Source organism: Neofelis nebulosa, chromosome 1 (assembly GCF_028018385.1).
Source record: "Neofelis nebulosa isolate mNeoNeb1 chromosome 1, mNeoNeb1.pri, whole genome shotgun sequence".
NCBI classification, from domain to species: Eukaryota; Metazoa; Chordata; class Mammalia; order Carnivora; family Felidae; genus Neofelis; species Neofelis nebulosa.
The window spans coordinates 100,489,564-100,505,781 of NC_080782.1; the positions used below are offsets into that span (position 1 = coordinate 100,489,564).

Consider the following 16,218-nt stretch of genomic DNA (forward strand, 5'->3'; position numbering starts at 1 on the left):
ATTCCTTTTACTTTTGTGAGCAAATTATAGTTTACTAATAAATAAATGTCTTCTTAAACTCTGTATGCTGTTTACTGAGAAGTTAAATGGTGGCAGTTGGAAAGGATGGGAAGAATAAAATGGTTTTCACTTCTCTTATTCAAATCAAATCAGAACATTGGAGGGCTTACAATGCATTCCAATGCATTGGAATTACAATGCATTCTATTAGAGCACTGTGTCATTGGAAGGTGGATTTGATTTTTAGAAATAGCCAAAAGTCATTGAAACTCATTCTGTTACTTAGGGTCAAGCAAATTAACAGTTTTTAATGGTTAGAAAAAAGTGCAGTGTCTTTAAAGTATTGAGACATTTTTTTGAATGGCTTATCAATATTTTTTGAAACCAATTTCAAAAGAGGAAGTCTAATGATATTTTGAACATTGGAAAAACTGTAAGAATAGGTATAACCTATTAAGATGATGTCTTTGAAAAATAATAGTCACTTAAAAATATAACCTTTGTTTTATGTGTTTAAATCAACCACAGTTGATTTATACCTGGGGCTTTTAATATTTACATAGAACCATGTCTTTATTTCTTCTCTGTTTTCCTCTGACCTTTTGTCATTTGGCCTTTTTATTTCACATTTACATATTCATACTGAGGTGGGGAATAAAAAGTAGGTGAAACTACACCAAATGTATTACTGGTTATTGATCTTTAAAAAATTTAGTAGTGGGGCGCCTGGGTGGCTCAGTGGGTTAAGCGGCCGACTTTGGCCCAGGTCATGATCTCGCGGTCCGTGAGTTTGAGCCCCGCGTCGGGCTCTGTGCTAACAGCTCAGAGCCTGGAGCCTGTTTCCGATTCTGTCTCTCCCTCTCTCTGACCCTCCCCCGTTCATGCTTTGTCTCTCTCTGTCTCAAAAGTAAATAAACGCTAAAAAAAAAAAAAAAAAAAAAAAAAAAAAAAAATTAGTAGTGATTAAGGGGCTCATGATCTGTTAAGCATCTGACTTCAGCTCAGGTCATGATCTTGAGTTTGAGCCCCATGTTGGGCTCTCTGCCATCAGTACAAAGATTGCTTCAGATCCTCTGTTCCCCTCTTTCTCTGCCCCTTCCCTGCTCTTTCTCTCTTAAAAACAAATAAACATTATAAGTAAATAAAATTTCAGTGTTATTTTAGACAAAGGAGAATTTTATGGTTATTAACTCCAGTGAATTTTTGAGATCAGTTTCTTTTTTTTTTTTTTTAAATTTTTTTTTTTTCAACGTTTTTTTATTTATTTTTGGGACAGAGAGAGACAGAGCATGAACGGGGGAGGGGCAGAGAGAGAGGGAGACACAGAATCGGAAACAGGCTCCAGGCTCCAAGCCATCAGCCCAGAGCCTGACGCGGGGCCCGAACTCACGGACCGCGAGATCGTGACCTGGCTGAAGTCGGACGCTTAACCGACTGCGCCACCCAGGCGCCCCTGAGATCAGTTTCTAACTTAACTATACATGCCATCTTTGCCTCTTAGCACAGATAATTTAAACTTAGCTAAACAAATAATTGGCATCTATAATTATGACCCAGCCATTTTTACTCTTGGTCCACTGTAGATGCATTCAGAGTCATTAGTGACTTGGCATAGGAAATTAGTAAAGAGTGTTTTTATTTATGCAAGCGGAAGGAAATTGTTGAAACTTTTTAGTGGTAATTTCCCAAGATGATAAACTAGAAAACTATAAAGTTTTAATTTTAATTTTTTATATATGCTATAATGATGGAATTCCTATTTGGAACACACAGGAACTAAGCACAGACAGACACTCTCCTGAAATTAGCTTTCTCTCACGTACTGCTCTTAGAGTATCCAATGTGGTGGTTGTAAAGGAGAAATCATTAATAGAGCCAGAGAAGATCTTAGCAGTACCAAATATGTTTTCTGAGTCTAGAAATGAAGCCATGTCAACTATGAATTCTGAAGAAACCAAAGATGAAGAAAGCTCTCTTAAAACATTTGTGTCTACCTTAGAAAGGTTACTCATATCACCAGAAATCACTCAGGAGGAAAGACTATTTGAAATAATGAGTGATTTCGATCCTAAAGAGTTGACCAACCCATTGAGCAAGTCTCCAAGTTCCATATCAGTGTCTTTGACATGTCACAGAGATTTACTAAAAAACACAAAGGATAATGCATCGCCAAATGAATTGTTAGCACCCTTAAACACATTATCAGAAGCCACTGTGGGACCCATCTGTCACAAAACAGAGGGAGGCAGCAGTCTCACTGCTGGAAATGAATGTTTAGGAGTGGAGCCCAAGATTTCTCAGACTGGTGAAGATTGTATACAAATAACAGAGGTGAACTTGGAGTCTCTTTGTTCTCCTCGGCTTTTTGACCAAGATTCTAAGTTAGCTGAGCTGCAGGACAAGCATCTTTCACTGCAGCATGTAAGTGCAAGTATGAGTCTGTCATTTTGCCTTTTATAATGACCTTTGGCAAGTCTTCATTGCCCATATACTTTATTTTAAATTCATATTTTCTACCCAAATATCAATGCTCAGAAGATGCTTTTGAATTTAAAGTATAAACTGATCTTTCTAGAGATGCCTGGGGTAGACTTTTCAAGGCGTCTAAATGTCAAAATATGTAAGTTTCTCACCAAAAGACCTGAGAAGACGTATCATTATATTGCTTGTATTTATGAAGGAAATAATTATTTACCAGAATTTTTCCCACTAGCTCAGAAAATCACTGTCTCTCCCTGGGTGTGGAGTAGAGATGAGATATTGCACATTAATTTCTGGTTAAGGATAGAACATATGTGGTTGAGCTTCCAAGAGAGGGAAAAGTTACACCTGGCTTCAGCAGAACTTTGAAGTCTGTGTCTGAGGATCCTGTCAAGTGGTACAATTCCTTGGGTTTAGAATCCCTGCAGTATTATGCCTGGAGGCCCTGCAGTGGGCTACCGCTTGCCAAGTCTCTTTTTTATGTTGACAGGTTTTTTACTTTTTATTTATTTATTTATTTATTTATTTATTTATTTATTTATTTATATATTTTTTGACGTTTATTTATTTTTGAGACAGAGAAAGACAGAGCATGAACGGGGGAGGGGCAGAGAGAGAGGGAGACACAGAATCGGAAGCAGGCTCCAGGCTCTGAGCCATCAGCCCAGAGCCCGACGCGGGGCTCGAACTCACGGACCGCGAGATCATGACCTGAGCCGAAGTCGGACGCTCAACCGACTGAGCCACCCAGGCGCCCCGGTTTTTTACTTTTTAAAGAAAATTTTTTTCCTGACTGCATTAGTAATGCATCCTGATTATACAGAAAAATCAAATATTACAGCAATACATAATAATAAGAATAATAATAAGAAGAAAAAGTCCTCCACAATTCCACATTTCAGAAATAATCACTATTAACAGTTTGGTATATCTGTCTCCAATTGTTTCTGTGCATTTTTTTTTTTTTTAATGTTTATTTATTTTTTGAGAGAGAGAGAGAGAGAGAGAGAGAGAGACTGAGTGTGAGCGGGGGAGGGGCAGAGAGAGAGAGGGAGACACAGAATCCAAAGCAGGCTCCAGGCTCTGAGCTGTCAGCACAGAGCCCGATGCGGCGCTTGAACTCACAAGCTGTGAGATCATGACCCGAGCCGAAGTCAGCCACTCAACTGACTGAGCCACCCAGGTGCCCCTGTTTCTGTGCATATTTTATGTAAGTTTACTTTATATAAATTAGACTATATTATACATAATACTTTGCGACTTTTAAAAATATTTTTAATTGGGGCGCCTGGGTGGCGCAGTCGGTTAAGCGTCCGACTTCAGCCAGGTCACGATCTCGCGGTCCGTGAGTTCGAGCCCCGCGTCGGGCTCTGGGCTGACGGCTCGGAGCCTGGAGCCTGTTTCCGATTCTGTGTCTCCCTCTCTCTCTGCCCCTCCCCCGTTCATGCTCTGTCTCTCTCTGTCCCAAAAATAAAAAAAATAAAAAATGTTGAAAAAAAAAATTAAAAAGAAACAACTTATAAAAAAAAAAAAAATATTTTTAATTGAAGTATAGTTGACATTTTGGAACTTGTTTTTTAAATTTAATAATAATACATCTTGGTTATCTGTGTCAGCAAGTGTAGCATACTACTTAAATCTTTTTACATGCTGAATACTATTCCACTATATGGATATTTTGTGTGTGTGTATACATATATTATATAAAATATAATTTATTTAACTAATTCACTAATGATCATTTGGATTGTTTTCTTTCTTTTCTTCTTTTGCTTGTGGCTATTGCCAGGATACTCTAATGAATATACCTGGGACACTTTATATAACATGATACTAGGCTCATGTTGAAGAATACATACCTGGCATAATGCTGCTTGAAATTCTCATAAAAAGCATTCTAATACAGACATAATAAAACTAAAAAAATCTAGAAAAATAAAAACTAATCATGGAGATAGGGCATGAAGGTTAAATTAAATATTGTGGTATTCTAATCTGAAAAGAGGTAATATGAGTAAAATGTAGGAAATTACAGTAGATCGGTATTAATAGAGTGAGCACGAATTAGCAAGTGTTCAAAAAAAAAAAGAAATTCTTTAAAAAAGAGATTGATTTAGAACAAATTAAATACCTTTTTACTCAGCTGTAATAAAAATATGGAACTTAAACCCCAAAAAGCTTTGTAAGCTGGATATATAAATAAGCTGAAGAAAGGTTTACATGATATGCATAAAAATACTTATATCTTCATGAAGGTTAAATCTATAATGTATTATTAAGGGTAAGTTAGAGTCATTCATGATATACTGGTAATCTTTTAAAATTAATGTAACAGAAGTTATCTACTGTCTTGTCCCACAAAATATCCTTCCTACTGTCAAACAACAAACACTGGGCTGAATAGAACATTGATCTGGTCTAGTGCGACGTTTCTATGTTTTTATATGTCTCATCATTTTTTGCTACCCATTTTCTGTGACATTACAGCACCTAGAGTAACCTTAGGTTTGCCCTTGAAATTTAGGGATGAATAGTGATAAAAATAGTTTTTATTTTTCCTCTTCTTCTCTTAGGTTTTTAAATCTGCATTATCCTTTATTATTGTAATATTAAATTTTTCACTATGTAAATTTTTGTACTTTCATTTTGTAAGAGGCATTTTTATGTAATCAAAGGACGAGATAATACTTAATTTCTTCTCATTAAAAATTTTTTTCACGTTTATTTATTTTGAGAGAGATAGGAAGAGAGAGAGACACAGTGCACACGAACAGGGAAGGGGCAGAGAGATTGAGAGGAGAGACTCTCAAACAGGTTGCGTGCTGTCAGCGCAGAGTCTGACACAGGGCTTGAACTTACGAACTGTGAGATCATGACCTGAGCTAAAATTAATAATCAGAGGTTTAACCAGCTGAGTCACCCAGGTGCCCCTCTTCTCATTCTAGATTTTTTGCATTGCTAGAATTATTTCTTTATGTGTTTACATCTTATTACAGACTCTAGAAGATCCAAATCCATTTGGATTGCAAACTTCAGTTCATCACAATGTCACCACTTGTGATTCACTATTAAATAATAAGGAAAATTCACAATCATTGGAAAATAGGTCTGACCAGGACACTCTGTGCGTGTTGAGGAGATCATCCAGACTGAAAGCAGGAAGAGATGCAAAGCACACAGATGACATGTATAAGATGCCAGAAAAGATTTTACAAAAGATACTTGTCTGTGAGGATCAAACAAATAAAAAGTCCTCAACTAAGAATTTCAGGTATGCTAGCAAATTATTCTTTCTCTCTAGATATGCTATAGACTTTATAGATAAATCTATGATTGGAACATTAGCGTTACTGTACAGTTATCCCTAAGTGAAGAACTTTATTTTTTACTGTTGTTGCCTTATTTACTATACAGTTATTTTTTTAACCCAGAAAACTCTTCTACTTTTTTTTTTTAAAGGTAATGGGATATTTGGTGTATTTCAGCCTAATGCTAATTTTCGTTCTTTTTAAAAATAAGTTTAGTTAAAATGCATCACTACACAGTTATAAATTTTCTTGTCACGAGAACTTCTAAGAGTTACTCTTTCAACAACTTTCAACTATACAGTACAGAATTGTTAACTACATTTACCATGCTGTACATTTCATTCTCAGGACTTATTTATCTTATAAATGGAAGTTTGTAGTTTTTGATCACCTTCACCCATTTCACCTACTACCCCGCCCCCTGGCCTCTGACAACCATCAGTCTGTTCTCTGTATCTATGAGTTTTGTTTTTTTTTTTAGATTCCACATATAAGTGAGATCATACAGCGTTTGTCTTTCTCTGACTTATTTCGCTTAGCATAATACCCTTTAGGTCCTTTCACACTGTCACAAATGGCAGAATTTCCTTTTCTATGGCTAATTAATATTCCATTGTGTGTGTATGTATGTGTGTATGTATTTGTATGTATATGTATATGTGTGTATGTATGTATGTGTATGTAGTATATATATATATATATATATATATACACACACACACACTAATTTTCTTTTTTAAATTTTTTATTAATGTTCATTTATTTTTGAGGGAGAGCGAGACAGAGTGCAAATAGCAGAGAGACAGAGAGACAGGGAGACAAGACTCTGAAGCAGGCTCCAGGCTCTGAGCTCTCAGCACAGAGCCTGATGTGGGGCTCAAATTCATGAACTGTGAGATCATGACCTCAGCCAAAGTTGAACTCTCAACTGACTGAGTCACTCAGGCACCCCTATATACCAAATTTCTTTATCCTTTCATCCATCGGTGGATACTTAAGTTGTTTCCATGCCTTGGCTATCGTAAATATTGCTGTGATGGCCTTGGAGGTGTAGATATCTTTTCAGGATAGTAATTTTATTTTCTTTGGATAAATATCCAGAAGTGGTGATGGTAGCCATTGTAAATACACTTGTGAGGTAATATCTCATTGTGGTTTTCATTTGCATTTTCATGCTATTAGTGATGTGGGTTACCTTTTTATGTACCGGTTAGCCATTTGGATGTCTTTTTTTAAAGTTTATTTATTTTGAGAGAGAGAGAGAGCAAGTGCATGGGAAGAGCAGAAAGAGAGGGAGAGAGAGAGAATCCCAAGCAAGCTCTGAGCTGTCAGCGCAGAGCCCAACATGTGGCTTGAACTTGCATACTGCAAGATCATGACCTGAGCAGAAATCAAGTCAGACACTTAATCAAGTGTCACACAGGCCTGAGCCACACAGGTACCCCTGGATGTTGTCTTTAATAAAATGTCTTTTTAGTTCCTTTTCCATTTTTTAATTGGATTGTTTATTTGCTATTGCATTATATGTGTTCTTTATGTATTTTGAATATTAACCCCTTATGAGATAAATGATTTGCAAATATTTTCTCTCATTCAGTAGCTTGCCTTTTTATTTTGTTGATGGTTTCCTGTGCTGTGCAGAAGCTTTTAGTTTGATGTAGCCCTCGTTTATTTTCCTTTTTTTGCCTTGGTTTTTGGTGCCAAATGCGAAAAATCATTGCCCAAACCAATGTCATGGTGCTTAACCCATGTGTTTTTATCTAGGAGTTTTATGATTTCAGGTCTTACAATCTAGTCTTTTATCCATTTTGAGTTGATTTTTTTGTATGGTGTAAGATTGTGGTCCATTCTCACTGTTTTGCATGTGGCTATTCAGATTCAAAACATCATTTATTAAAAAGATTATCCTTTCCCCATTGTTTATTTGTGGCTTCTTTGTTGTAAATTAATTGGCCATATATATGTAGGTTTATTTCCAGGCTCTACTCTGTCCCATTGACTTGTGTGTCTATTTTTATGCCAGTAGTTTGCAGTTTTTGATCACTGCAATCCCATATGGCAAGTTCTTTTTTCTTGCAAAGAACCTGTCTCTTTTTCCCTAGAAGGTGAATAGATAGTAGCATGCCAATTTGGGGAGTGAGGGGCAAGAGACTCAAAATACTTATAGATGACTTCTCATAAAGGAGAGAAGCCCATAAGAAATTCAGGTACAAAGAAAAGGCTAGAAATCACACTGACTGACATGCCTGTCACAGAATTATCTGCAATTTATTCAGAAGTCAGCTCCATATTTTAGTCTTTTTTTTTTTTTAATGTTTATTTCTGAGAGAGAGACAGACAGACAGAATGTGAGCAGAGGAGGGGGAGAGAGAGGGGGAGACACACAGTCTGAAGCAGGCTCCAGGTTCTGAGTTGTCAGCACAGAGCCCAATGTGTGGCTCAAACCCATGAACCTTGAGATCATGACCTGAACCAAAGTCGGACATTTAACCAAGTGAGCTACCTAGATGCCCTGCAATCTCCATATTTAAAACTGCCATGCTGCTTGACAGTAGCTCGGTAAAATACCTTTCAGTTTTCAAAATTTAGTTAACATTTGATATGATTCTCTGTGAATGGTTGTAGAAGACATGATAGTAATTTTAAAAACATATTTATTTTTCAAGAATGCAGGATCCTGCTTTAATGATTAAAGGTAAAAGGAAGAATATGCATTCAGCCAGACTCAAGAGTGGAAAACAGATCAGGAAAAACAGAAAACTTGCTGGAAAAAATGGTGAGGCATATTTGATTTCTTTATAGTTTTTTAATTAAGTAACTTAGAAAAAAATAGAATTTTGGTACTGAAAAGGATTTAGAGATGATCTAGATTATCTGTCTCAACTTTCTCATTTTACTGATGAAGAAGTTGAGAAAGGTTAAGTATTTTTCCTGGTAGTGCACAGCTCATTAGTACCATAACTAGGACTTGATCACAAACTTCTGGCTTATAGGCTGGCATTTTTTCTATACTTCTCCTTTGGAGAGAATAGTTACAGAACTCTTTTCAAATTTACATATGTGACCTATTTATGATGTAACCAACGTAGCATAAGACTTTGAGAAATCATACCAAGAGGAATAAATAGAGGAAAGGAGAAGGCAAAATTATTGTTATTCTAAGATGTTATTTCTTTGTTCCTAAAAGAAACCCAAAGAATATCCTAAGAAACTATCAGAAACAATAAGAATCTAGAAATACTGTTTAAAATATAATAGGGATACAGTTGGAAAATTAAAATAAGAACTATAGGTTAAATAATAATATATCATTGTTAAATTTCCTGAATTTAATATTAATTTGGTTATTTAAGAGAATATTTTTGTTTTTAGGAAATAAACACTTAGGTATTAGTGACAAAAGGGTCATGGTGTATATAAGTTATTATTTATGTATATGTCTGTGTACATGCATATGTTTATATAAAAAAGGAGCTAGAGTGACATAAAGTAGTGGCAAAATGCTAACAATGGGTGAATCTTTTGTTTTGTTTTTAACTTTTTTGTAAGCCTGAAATTATTTCCAAATAAAACTTTTAAAAAATTCATTTAACTAAAATAGAACAAAAATAAATGCCTTTCATATATATAAGTTACTCAGAAAATATAGGAGAAGGTCCCATTTGTAATAATTACACAGGAGAGAAAATACCTGCTTATGTTACTAATAAGAAATGTACCTTACCTATAAAGAAGAGACTTTAAAAATTTTGCTAATATAAGAAAAAACTTGAATAAATAGAAGGAAGAACCTTACTCTTGACCATCAGTATTCAGTGTCATAAGAAATTTATTTGTCCCTAAGTCTCTTTATAAATGCATGAGAGTTTTTCTGGGAAGATGGCGGCATAGGAGGACGCTGGGCTCACCTTGCCTCCTGCTGATCACTTAGATTCCACCTACACCTGCCTAAATAACCCAGAAAACCACCAGAGGATTAGCAGAACGGAGTCTCCGGAGCCAAGCGCAGAAGAGAGGCCCACGGAAGAGGGTAGGAAGGGCGGAGAGGCGGTGCGTGCTACACGGACTGGCGGGAGGGAGCCGGGGCGGAGGGGCGGCCCGCCGGCCAAGCAGAGCCCCCGAGTCTGGCTGGCAAAAGCAGAGGGGCCAGCGGAGTGTGTTCCGACAGCAAGCGGGACTTAGCATCTGGGAGGTCATGTTAACAGCTCTGCTCGGAAAGCGGGAAGGCTGGAGGACAACGGGAGGGAGAGCTGCTGCGCCCCCGGATGACAGAGCTCAGTTTGGCGGGGAACAAAGGCACTTGCCAGAACCATCTCCCTCGCCCATCCCCCAGCCAAAATCCCAAAGGGAACCAGTTCCTGCCAGGGAACTTGCTCACTCCGCGCAAACACCCAACTCTGTGCTTCTGCGGAGCCAAACCTCTGGCAGCGGATCTGACTCCCTCCTGCTGCCACAGGGCCCCTCCTGAAGTGGGTCACCTAAGGAGAAGCGAGCTAAGCCTGCCCCTCCTGCTCCCGTGCACCTTGCCTACCCACCCCAGCTAATACACCAGATCCCCAGCACCACAAGCCTGGCAGTGTGCAAGTACACCAGACGGGCCATGCCACCCCACAGTGAATCCTGCCCTTAGGAGAGGGGAAGAGAGGGCACACACCAGTCTGACTGTGGCCCCAGCGGTGGGCTGGGGGCAGACATCAGAACTGACTGCGGCCCCGCCCACCAACTCCAGTTATACACCACAGCACGGGGGAAGTGCCCTGCAGGTCCTCACCACTCCAGGGACTATCCAAAATGACCAAACGGAAGAATTCCCCTCAGAAGAATCTCCAGGAAATAACAACAGCTAATGAACTGATCAAAAAGGATTTAAATAATATAACAGAAAGTGAATTTAGAATAATAGTCATAAAATTAATCTCTGGGCTTGAAAACAGTATAGAGGACAGCAGAGAATCTCTTGCTACAGAGATCAAGGGACTAAGGAACAGTCACGAGGAGCTGAAAAACGCTTTAAACGAAATGTAAAACAAAATGGAAACCACGACGGCTCGGCTTGAAGAGGCAGAGGAGAGAATAGGTGAACTAGAAGATAAAGTTATGGAAAAAGAGGAAGCTGAGAAAAAGATAAAAAAATCCAGGAGTATGAGGGGAAAATTAGAGAACTAAGTGATACACTAAAAAGAAATAATATACGCATAATTGGTATCCCAGAGGAGGAAGAGAGAGGGAAAGGTGCTGAAGGGGTACTTGAAGAAATAATAGCTGAGAACTTCCCTGATCTGGGGAAGGAAAAAGGCATTGAAATCCAAGAGGCACAGAGAACTCCCTTCAGACGTAACTTGAATCGATCTTCTGCACGACATATCATAGTGAAACTGGCAAAATACAAGGATAAAGAGAAAATTCTGAAAGCAGCAAGGGATAAACGTGCCCTCACATATAAAGGGAGACCTATAAGACTCATGACTGATCTCTCTTTTGAAACTTGGCAGGCCAGAAAGGACTGGCACGATATCTTCAGTGTGCTAAACAGAAAAAATATGCAGCTGAGAATCCTTTATCCAGCAAGTCTCTCATTTAGAATAGAAGGAGAGATAAAGGTCTTCCCAAACAAACAAAAACTAAAAGAATTTGTCACCATAAACCATCCCTACAAGAGATCCTAAGGGGGATCCTGTGAGACAAAGTTCCAGAGACATCACTACAAGCATGAAACCTACGGACATCACAATGACTCTAAACCCATATCTTTCTATAATAACACTGAATGTAAATGGATTAAATGCGCCAACCAAAAGACATAGGGTATCAGAATGGATAAAAAAACAAGACCCATCTATTTGCTGTCTACAAGAGACTCATTTTAGACCTGAGGACACCTTTAGATTGAGAGTGAGGGGATGGAGAACTATTTATCATGCTACTGGAAGCCAAAAGAAAGCTGGAGTAGCCAGACTTATATCAGACAAACTAGACTTTAAATTAAAGGCTGTAACAAGAGATGAAGAAGGGCATTATATAATAATCACAGGGTCTATCCATCAGGAAGAGCTAACAATTATAAATGTCTATACACCGAATACCGGAGCCCCCAAATATATAAAACAATTACTCATAAACATAAGCAACCTTATTGATAAGAATGTGGTAATTTCAGGGGACTTTAACACTCCACTTACAGAAATGGATAGATCATCTAGACACACGGTCAATAAAGAAACATGGGCCCTGAATGATACCTTGGATCAGATGGACTTGACAGATATATTTAGAACTCTGCATCCCAAAGCAACAGAATATACTTTCTTCTCGAGTGCACATGGAACATTCTCCAAGATAGATCATATACTGGGTCACAAAACAGCCCTTCATAAGTTTACAAGAATTGAAATTATACCATGCATACTTTCAGACCACAATGCTATGAAGCTTGAAATCAACCACAGGAAAAAGTCTGGAAAACCTCCAAAAGCGTGGAGGTTAAAGAACACCCTACTAAAGAATGAGTGGGTCAACCAGGCAATTAGAGAAGAAATTAAAAAATATATGGAAACAAACGAAAATGAAAATACAACAATCCAAATGCTTTGGGACACAGCAAAGGCAGTCCTGAGAGGAAAATACATCGCAATCCAGGCCTATCTCAAGAAACAAGAAAAATCCCAAATACAAAATCTAACAGCACACCTAAAGGAAATAGAAGCAGAACAGCAAAGGCAGCCTAAACCCAGCAGAAGAAGAGAAATCATAAAGATCAGAGCAGAAATAAACAATATAGAATCTAAAAAAACTGTAGAGCAGATCAATGAAACCAAGAGTTGGTTTTTTGAAAAAATAAACAAAATTGACAAACCTCTAGCCAGGCTTCTCAAAAAGAAAAGGGAGATGACCCAAATAGATAAAATCATGAATGAAAATGGAATTATTACAACCAATCCCTCAGAGATGCAAACAATTATCAGGGAATACTATGAAAAATTATATGCCAACAAATTGGACAACCTGGAAGAAATGGACAAATTCCTAAACACCCACACGCTTCCAAAACTCAATAAGGAGGAAATAGAAAGCCTGAACAGACCCATCACCAGCGAAGAAATTGAATTGGTTATCAAAAATCTCCCAAAAAATAAGAGTCCAGGACCAGATGGCTTCCCAGGGGAGTTGTACCAGACATTTAAAGCAGAGATAATACCTATCCTTCTCAAGCTATTCCAAAAAATAGAAAGGGAAGGAAAACTTCCAGACTCATTCTATGAAGCCAGTATTACTTTGGTTCCTAAACCAGACAGAGACCCAGTAAAAAAAGAGAACTACAGGCCAATATCCCTGATGAATATCGATGCAAAAATTCTCAATAAGATACTAGCAAATCGAATTCAACAGCATATAAAAAGAATTATTCACCATGATCAAGTGGGATTCATTCCTGGGATGCAGGGCTGGTTCAACATTCGCAAATCAATCAACGTGATACATCACATTAATAAAAAAAAAGAGAAGAACCATATGATCCTGTCAATCGATGCAGAAAAGGCCTTTGACAAAATCCAGCACCCTTTCTTAATAAAAACCCTTGAGAAAGTCGGGATAGAAGGAACATACTTAAAGATCATAAAAGCCATTTATGAAAAGCCCACAGCTAACCTCATCCTCAATGGGGAAAAACTGAGAGCTTTTTCCCTGAGATCAGGAACACGACAGGGATGCCCACTCTCACCGCTGTTGTTTAACTTAGTGTTGGAAGTCCTAGCATCAGCAATCAGACAACAAAAGGAAATCAAAGGCATCCAAATTGGCAAAGATGAAGTCAAGCTTTCGCTTTTTGCAGATCACATGATATTATACATGGAAAATCCGATAGACTCCACCAAAAGTCTGCTAGAACTGATATATGAATTCAGCAAAGTTGCAGGATACAAAATCAATGTACAGAAATCAGTTGCATTCTTATACACTAACACTGAAGCAACAGAAAGACAAATAAAGAAACTGATCCCATTCACAATTGCACCTAGATGCATAAAATACCTAGGAATAAATCTAACCAAAGATGTAAAAGATCTGTATGCTGAAAACTATAGAAAGCTTATGAAGGTAATTGAAGAAGATATAAAGAAATGGAAAGACATTCCCTGCTCATGGATTGGAAGAATAAATATTGTCAAAATGTCAATACTACCCAAAGCTATCTACATATTCAATACAATCCCAATCAAAATTGCACCAGCATTCTTCTCGAAACTAGAACAAGCAATCCTAAAATTCATATGGAACCACACAAGGCCCCGAATAGCCAAAGTAATTTTGAAGAAGAAGACCAAAGCAGGAGGCATCACAATCCCAGACTTTAGCCTCTACTACAAAGCTGTAATCATCAAGACAGCATGGTATTGGCACAAAAACAAACACATAGACCAATGGAATAGAATAGAAACCCCAGAACTAGACCCACAAACATATGGCCAACTCATCTTTGACAAAGCAGGAAAGAACATCCAATGGAAAAAAGACAGTCTCTTTAACAAATGGTGCTGGGAGAACTGGACAGCAACATGCAGAAGGTTGAAACTAGACCACTTTCTCACACCATTCACAAAAATAAACTAAAATGGATAAAGGACCTGAATGTGAGACAGGAAACCATCAAAACCCTAGAGGAGAAAGCAGGAAAAGACCTCTCTGACCTCAGCCGTAGCAATCTCTTACTCGACATATAAATGCGTGAGAGCTCAATCAAAAACATTGTTTATATGTCAATTGTTTTATTTTGTATTATTTTTTATAAGGCTGGAGATTAGCTATAAGAATGTTATAAAATAATACTAAATATGAAAGACTAGCCTAGAATATTCTGAAAAATAAAAGCACAGGGAGAGTGGAGAGACTGCAACCTGCTGTAATTAATATGAAAGCAATTAGAAAGCCATAGAAATTAAAGTAATTTGGCACAGGAATAGACAGATAAATCAAGGAAACAGGAGAATTTAGATGTTAGAAGCCAGGTACAGTGTGAATATTGGGGAAGGTATGTGATAAAGCTGGCATCTCAAATTGGTGGCAAAAAGGACTAAGTAATAAATAATGAAAACATTAATAAAATTGGATACCTATAACATTCCTTATGCTAAATTTAATTCCAGAGTGACCAAAGATTAGGTTAAAAATAAAAAGCTCTAGAAGAAAACATAAATGAATCTTTTTATAATCTTCAAAGAAAAGCACCTTTTCAAAGAATGACCAACTCAGAATCCAGGAGGGAAAAGAATGATAAAACTGACTACATACATTTTAAAAAATTGTATGAAAAACACCCTAAAGAAAACCAAACATCAAGCACAAAAGAAATATTAGTAACACATAACAAGGAGTTAATTGCATTAACATGCAGAGAACTGTTAGAAAACAGTAAGGATAAAGAAAAGTTGGTAGGCAACATGAACAAGCACTTCACAGAAAAAAAAATATATGTGTGTGTGTGTGTGTGTATATATATATATATATACACACACACACACACACATACACACATATACATATACACACATATATATATGTGTATAATGATATACACTATGTACATATCTGACACTACGAGAAACATAGTAGTGTACCTCTACCCCCAAAAGAAATCCTGTATTTTGAAATCATAATCCAGAGGAGATGCAAAATATGGGCAAAGGCATTTTTAATCAGCAGCAAACCTAATTCATGCAGGGATATTTGATCCTAGGACACCCATCTTCTAATAGCTTTTGTTATTGCAAATAGTAGTAAACACATAAATAATGCAATATCAAGTGTCAACCTGATACCATTCACTCTCTGGAAACAGGAGGCTTTGATGGACTCAACTATAAAGTAAGTAACACGGCACCTTGGATTTTACATTACAATTTTGCTCAAAAAAAAAAAAACACAACATAGTTTAGTGTGAGATAGATGTAGATAAATAACTGAAAAGATTAGCATCTTACTTATGATTAAAGAAATGTAAATTAGGAAGTATAGTTTTCACTTAACAGAATGTCAAATGTTTAAACATTTGAAAATTCTCAGTGGAAAGAATGTGGAAAAAGTAAGCGTGCTCATATGTTGTTGGTTTGTTCAGTGTAAGGTTGTTCAGTCTTTTCACAGGGCAGTTTATTTATATTCATTAGACTTTTAAGTCACAATTCTTTTGAATCATTAATTCTACTTAAGGGGGTTTATTCTGTAGCTATACTTGCTTACATACGTAAAGATATTTTTTTAAAGATGTTCATTACAGCTTTGTTTATCATAATGACTAGAAGTAGTCTAAACTAGGCGAATAGTTAATAAGTTGTAATATAACCATTGAAGTAATAGTCATTTAAGAAGTCAGAAGATAGGGCACCTGGGTGGCTCAGTCAGTTAAGCATCCGACTCTTGATTTCATCTTAGGTCA

General features: G+C 37.2%; 1 protein-coding gene across 5 annotated transcripts in view; it reads left to right on the forward strand.

Moving 5' to 3' along the window:
• The window catches only part of ANKRD31 (ankyrin repeat domain 31), a 138,086-nt gene that overhangs the window by 28,933 nt on the left and 92,935 nt on the right, over positions 1-16,218 (forward strand). For 4 of the 5 annotated variants that reach the window (XM_058729524.1, XM_058729491.1, XM_058729500.1 and 1 more), the window contains 2 exons: positions 5,478-5,752; positions 8,456-8,565. In XM_058729524.1, coding sequence (XP_058585507.1) covers positions 5,478-5,752; positions 8,456-8,565 — 385 coding nt within the window. Of the gene's footprint in view, positions 1-1,773; positions 2,332-5,477; positions 5,753-8,455; positions 8,566-16,218 lie in introns of all 5 variants that reach the window. The other variant, XM_058729520.1, reaches the window with a different exon arrangement.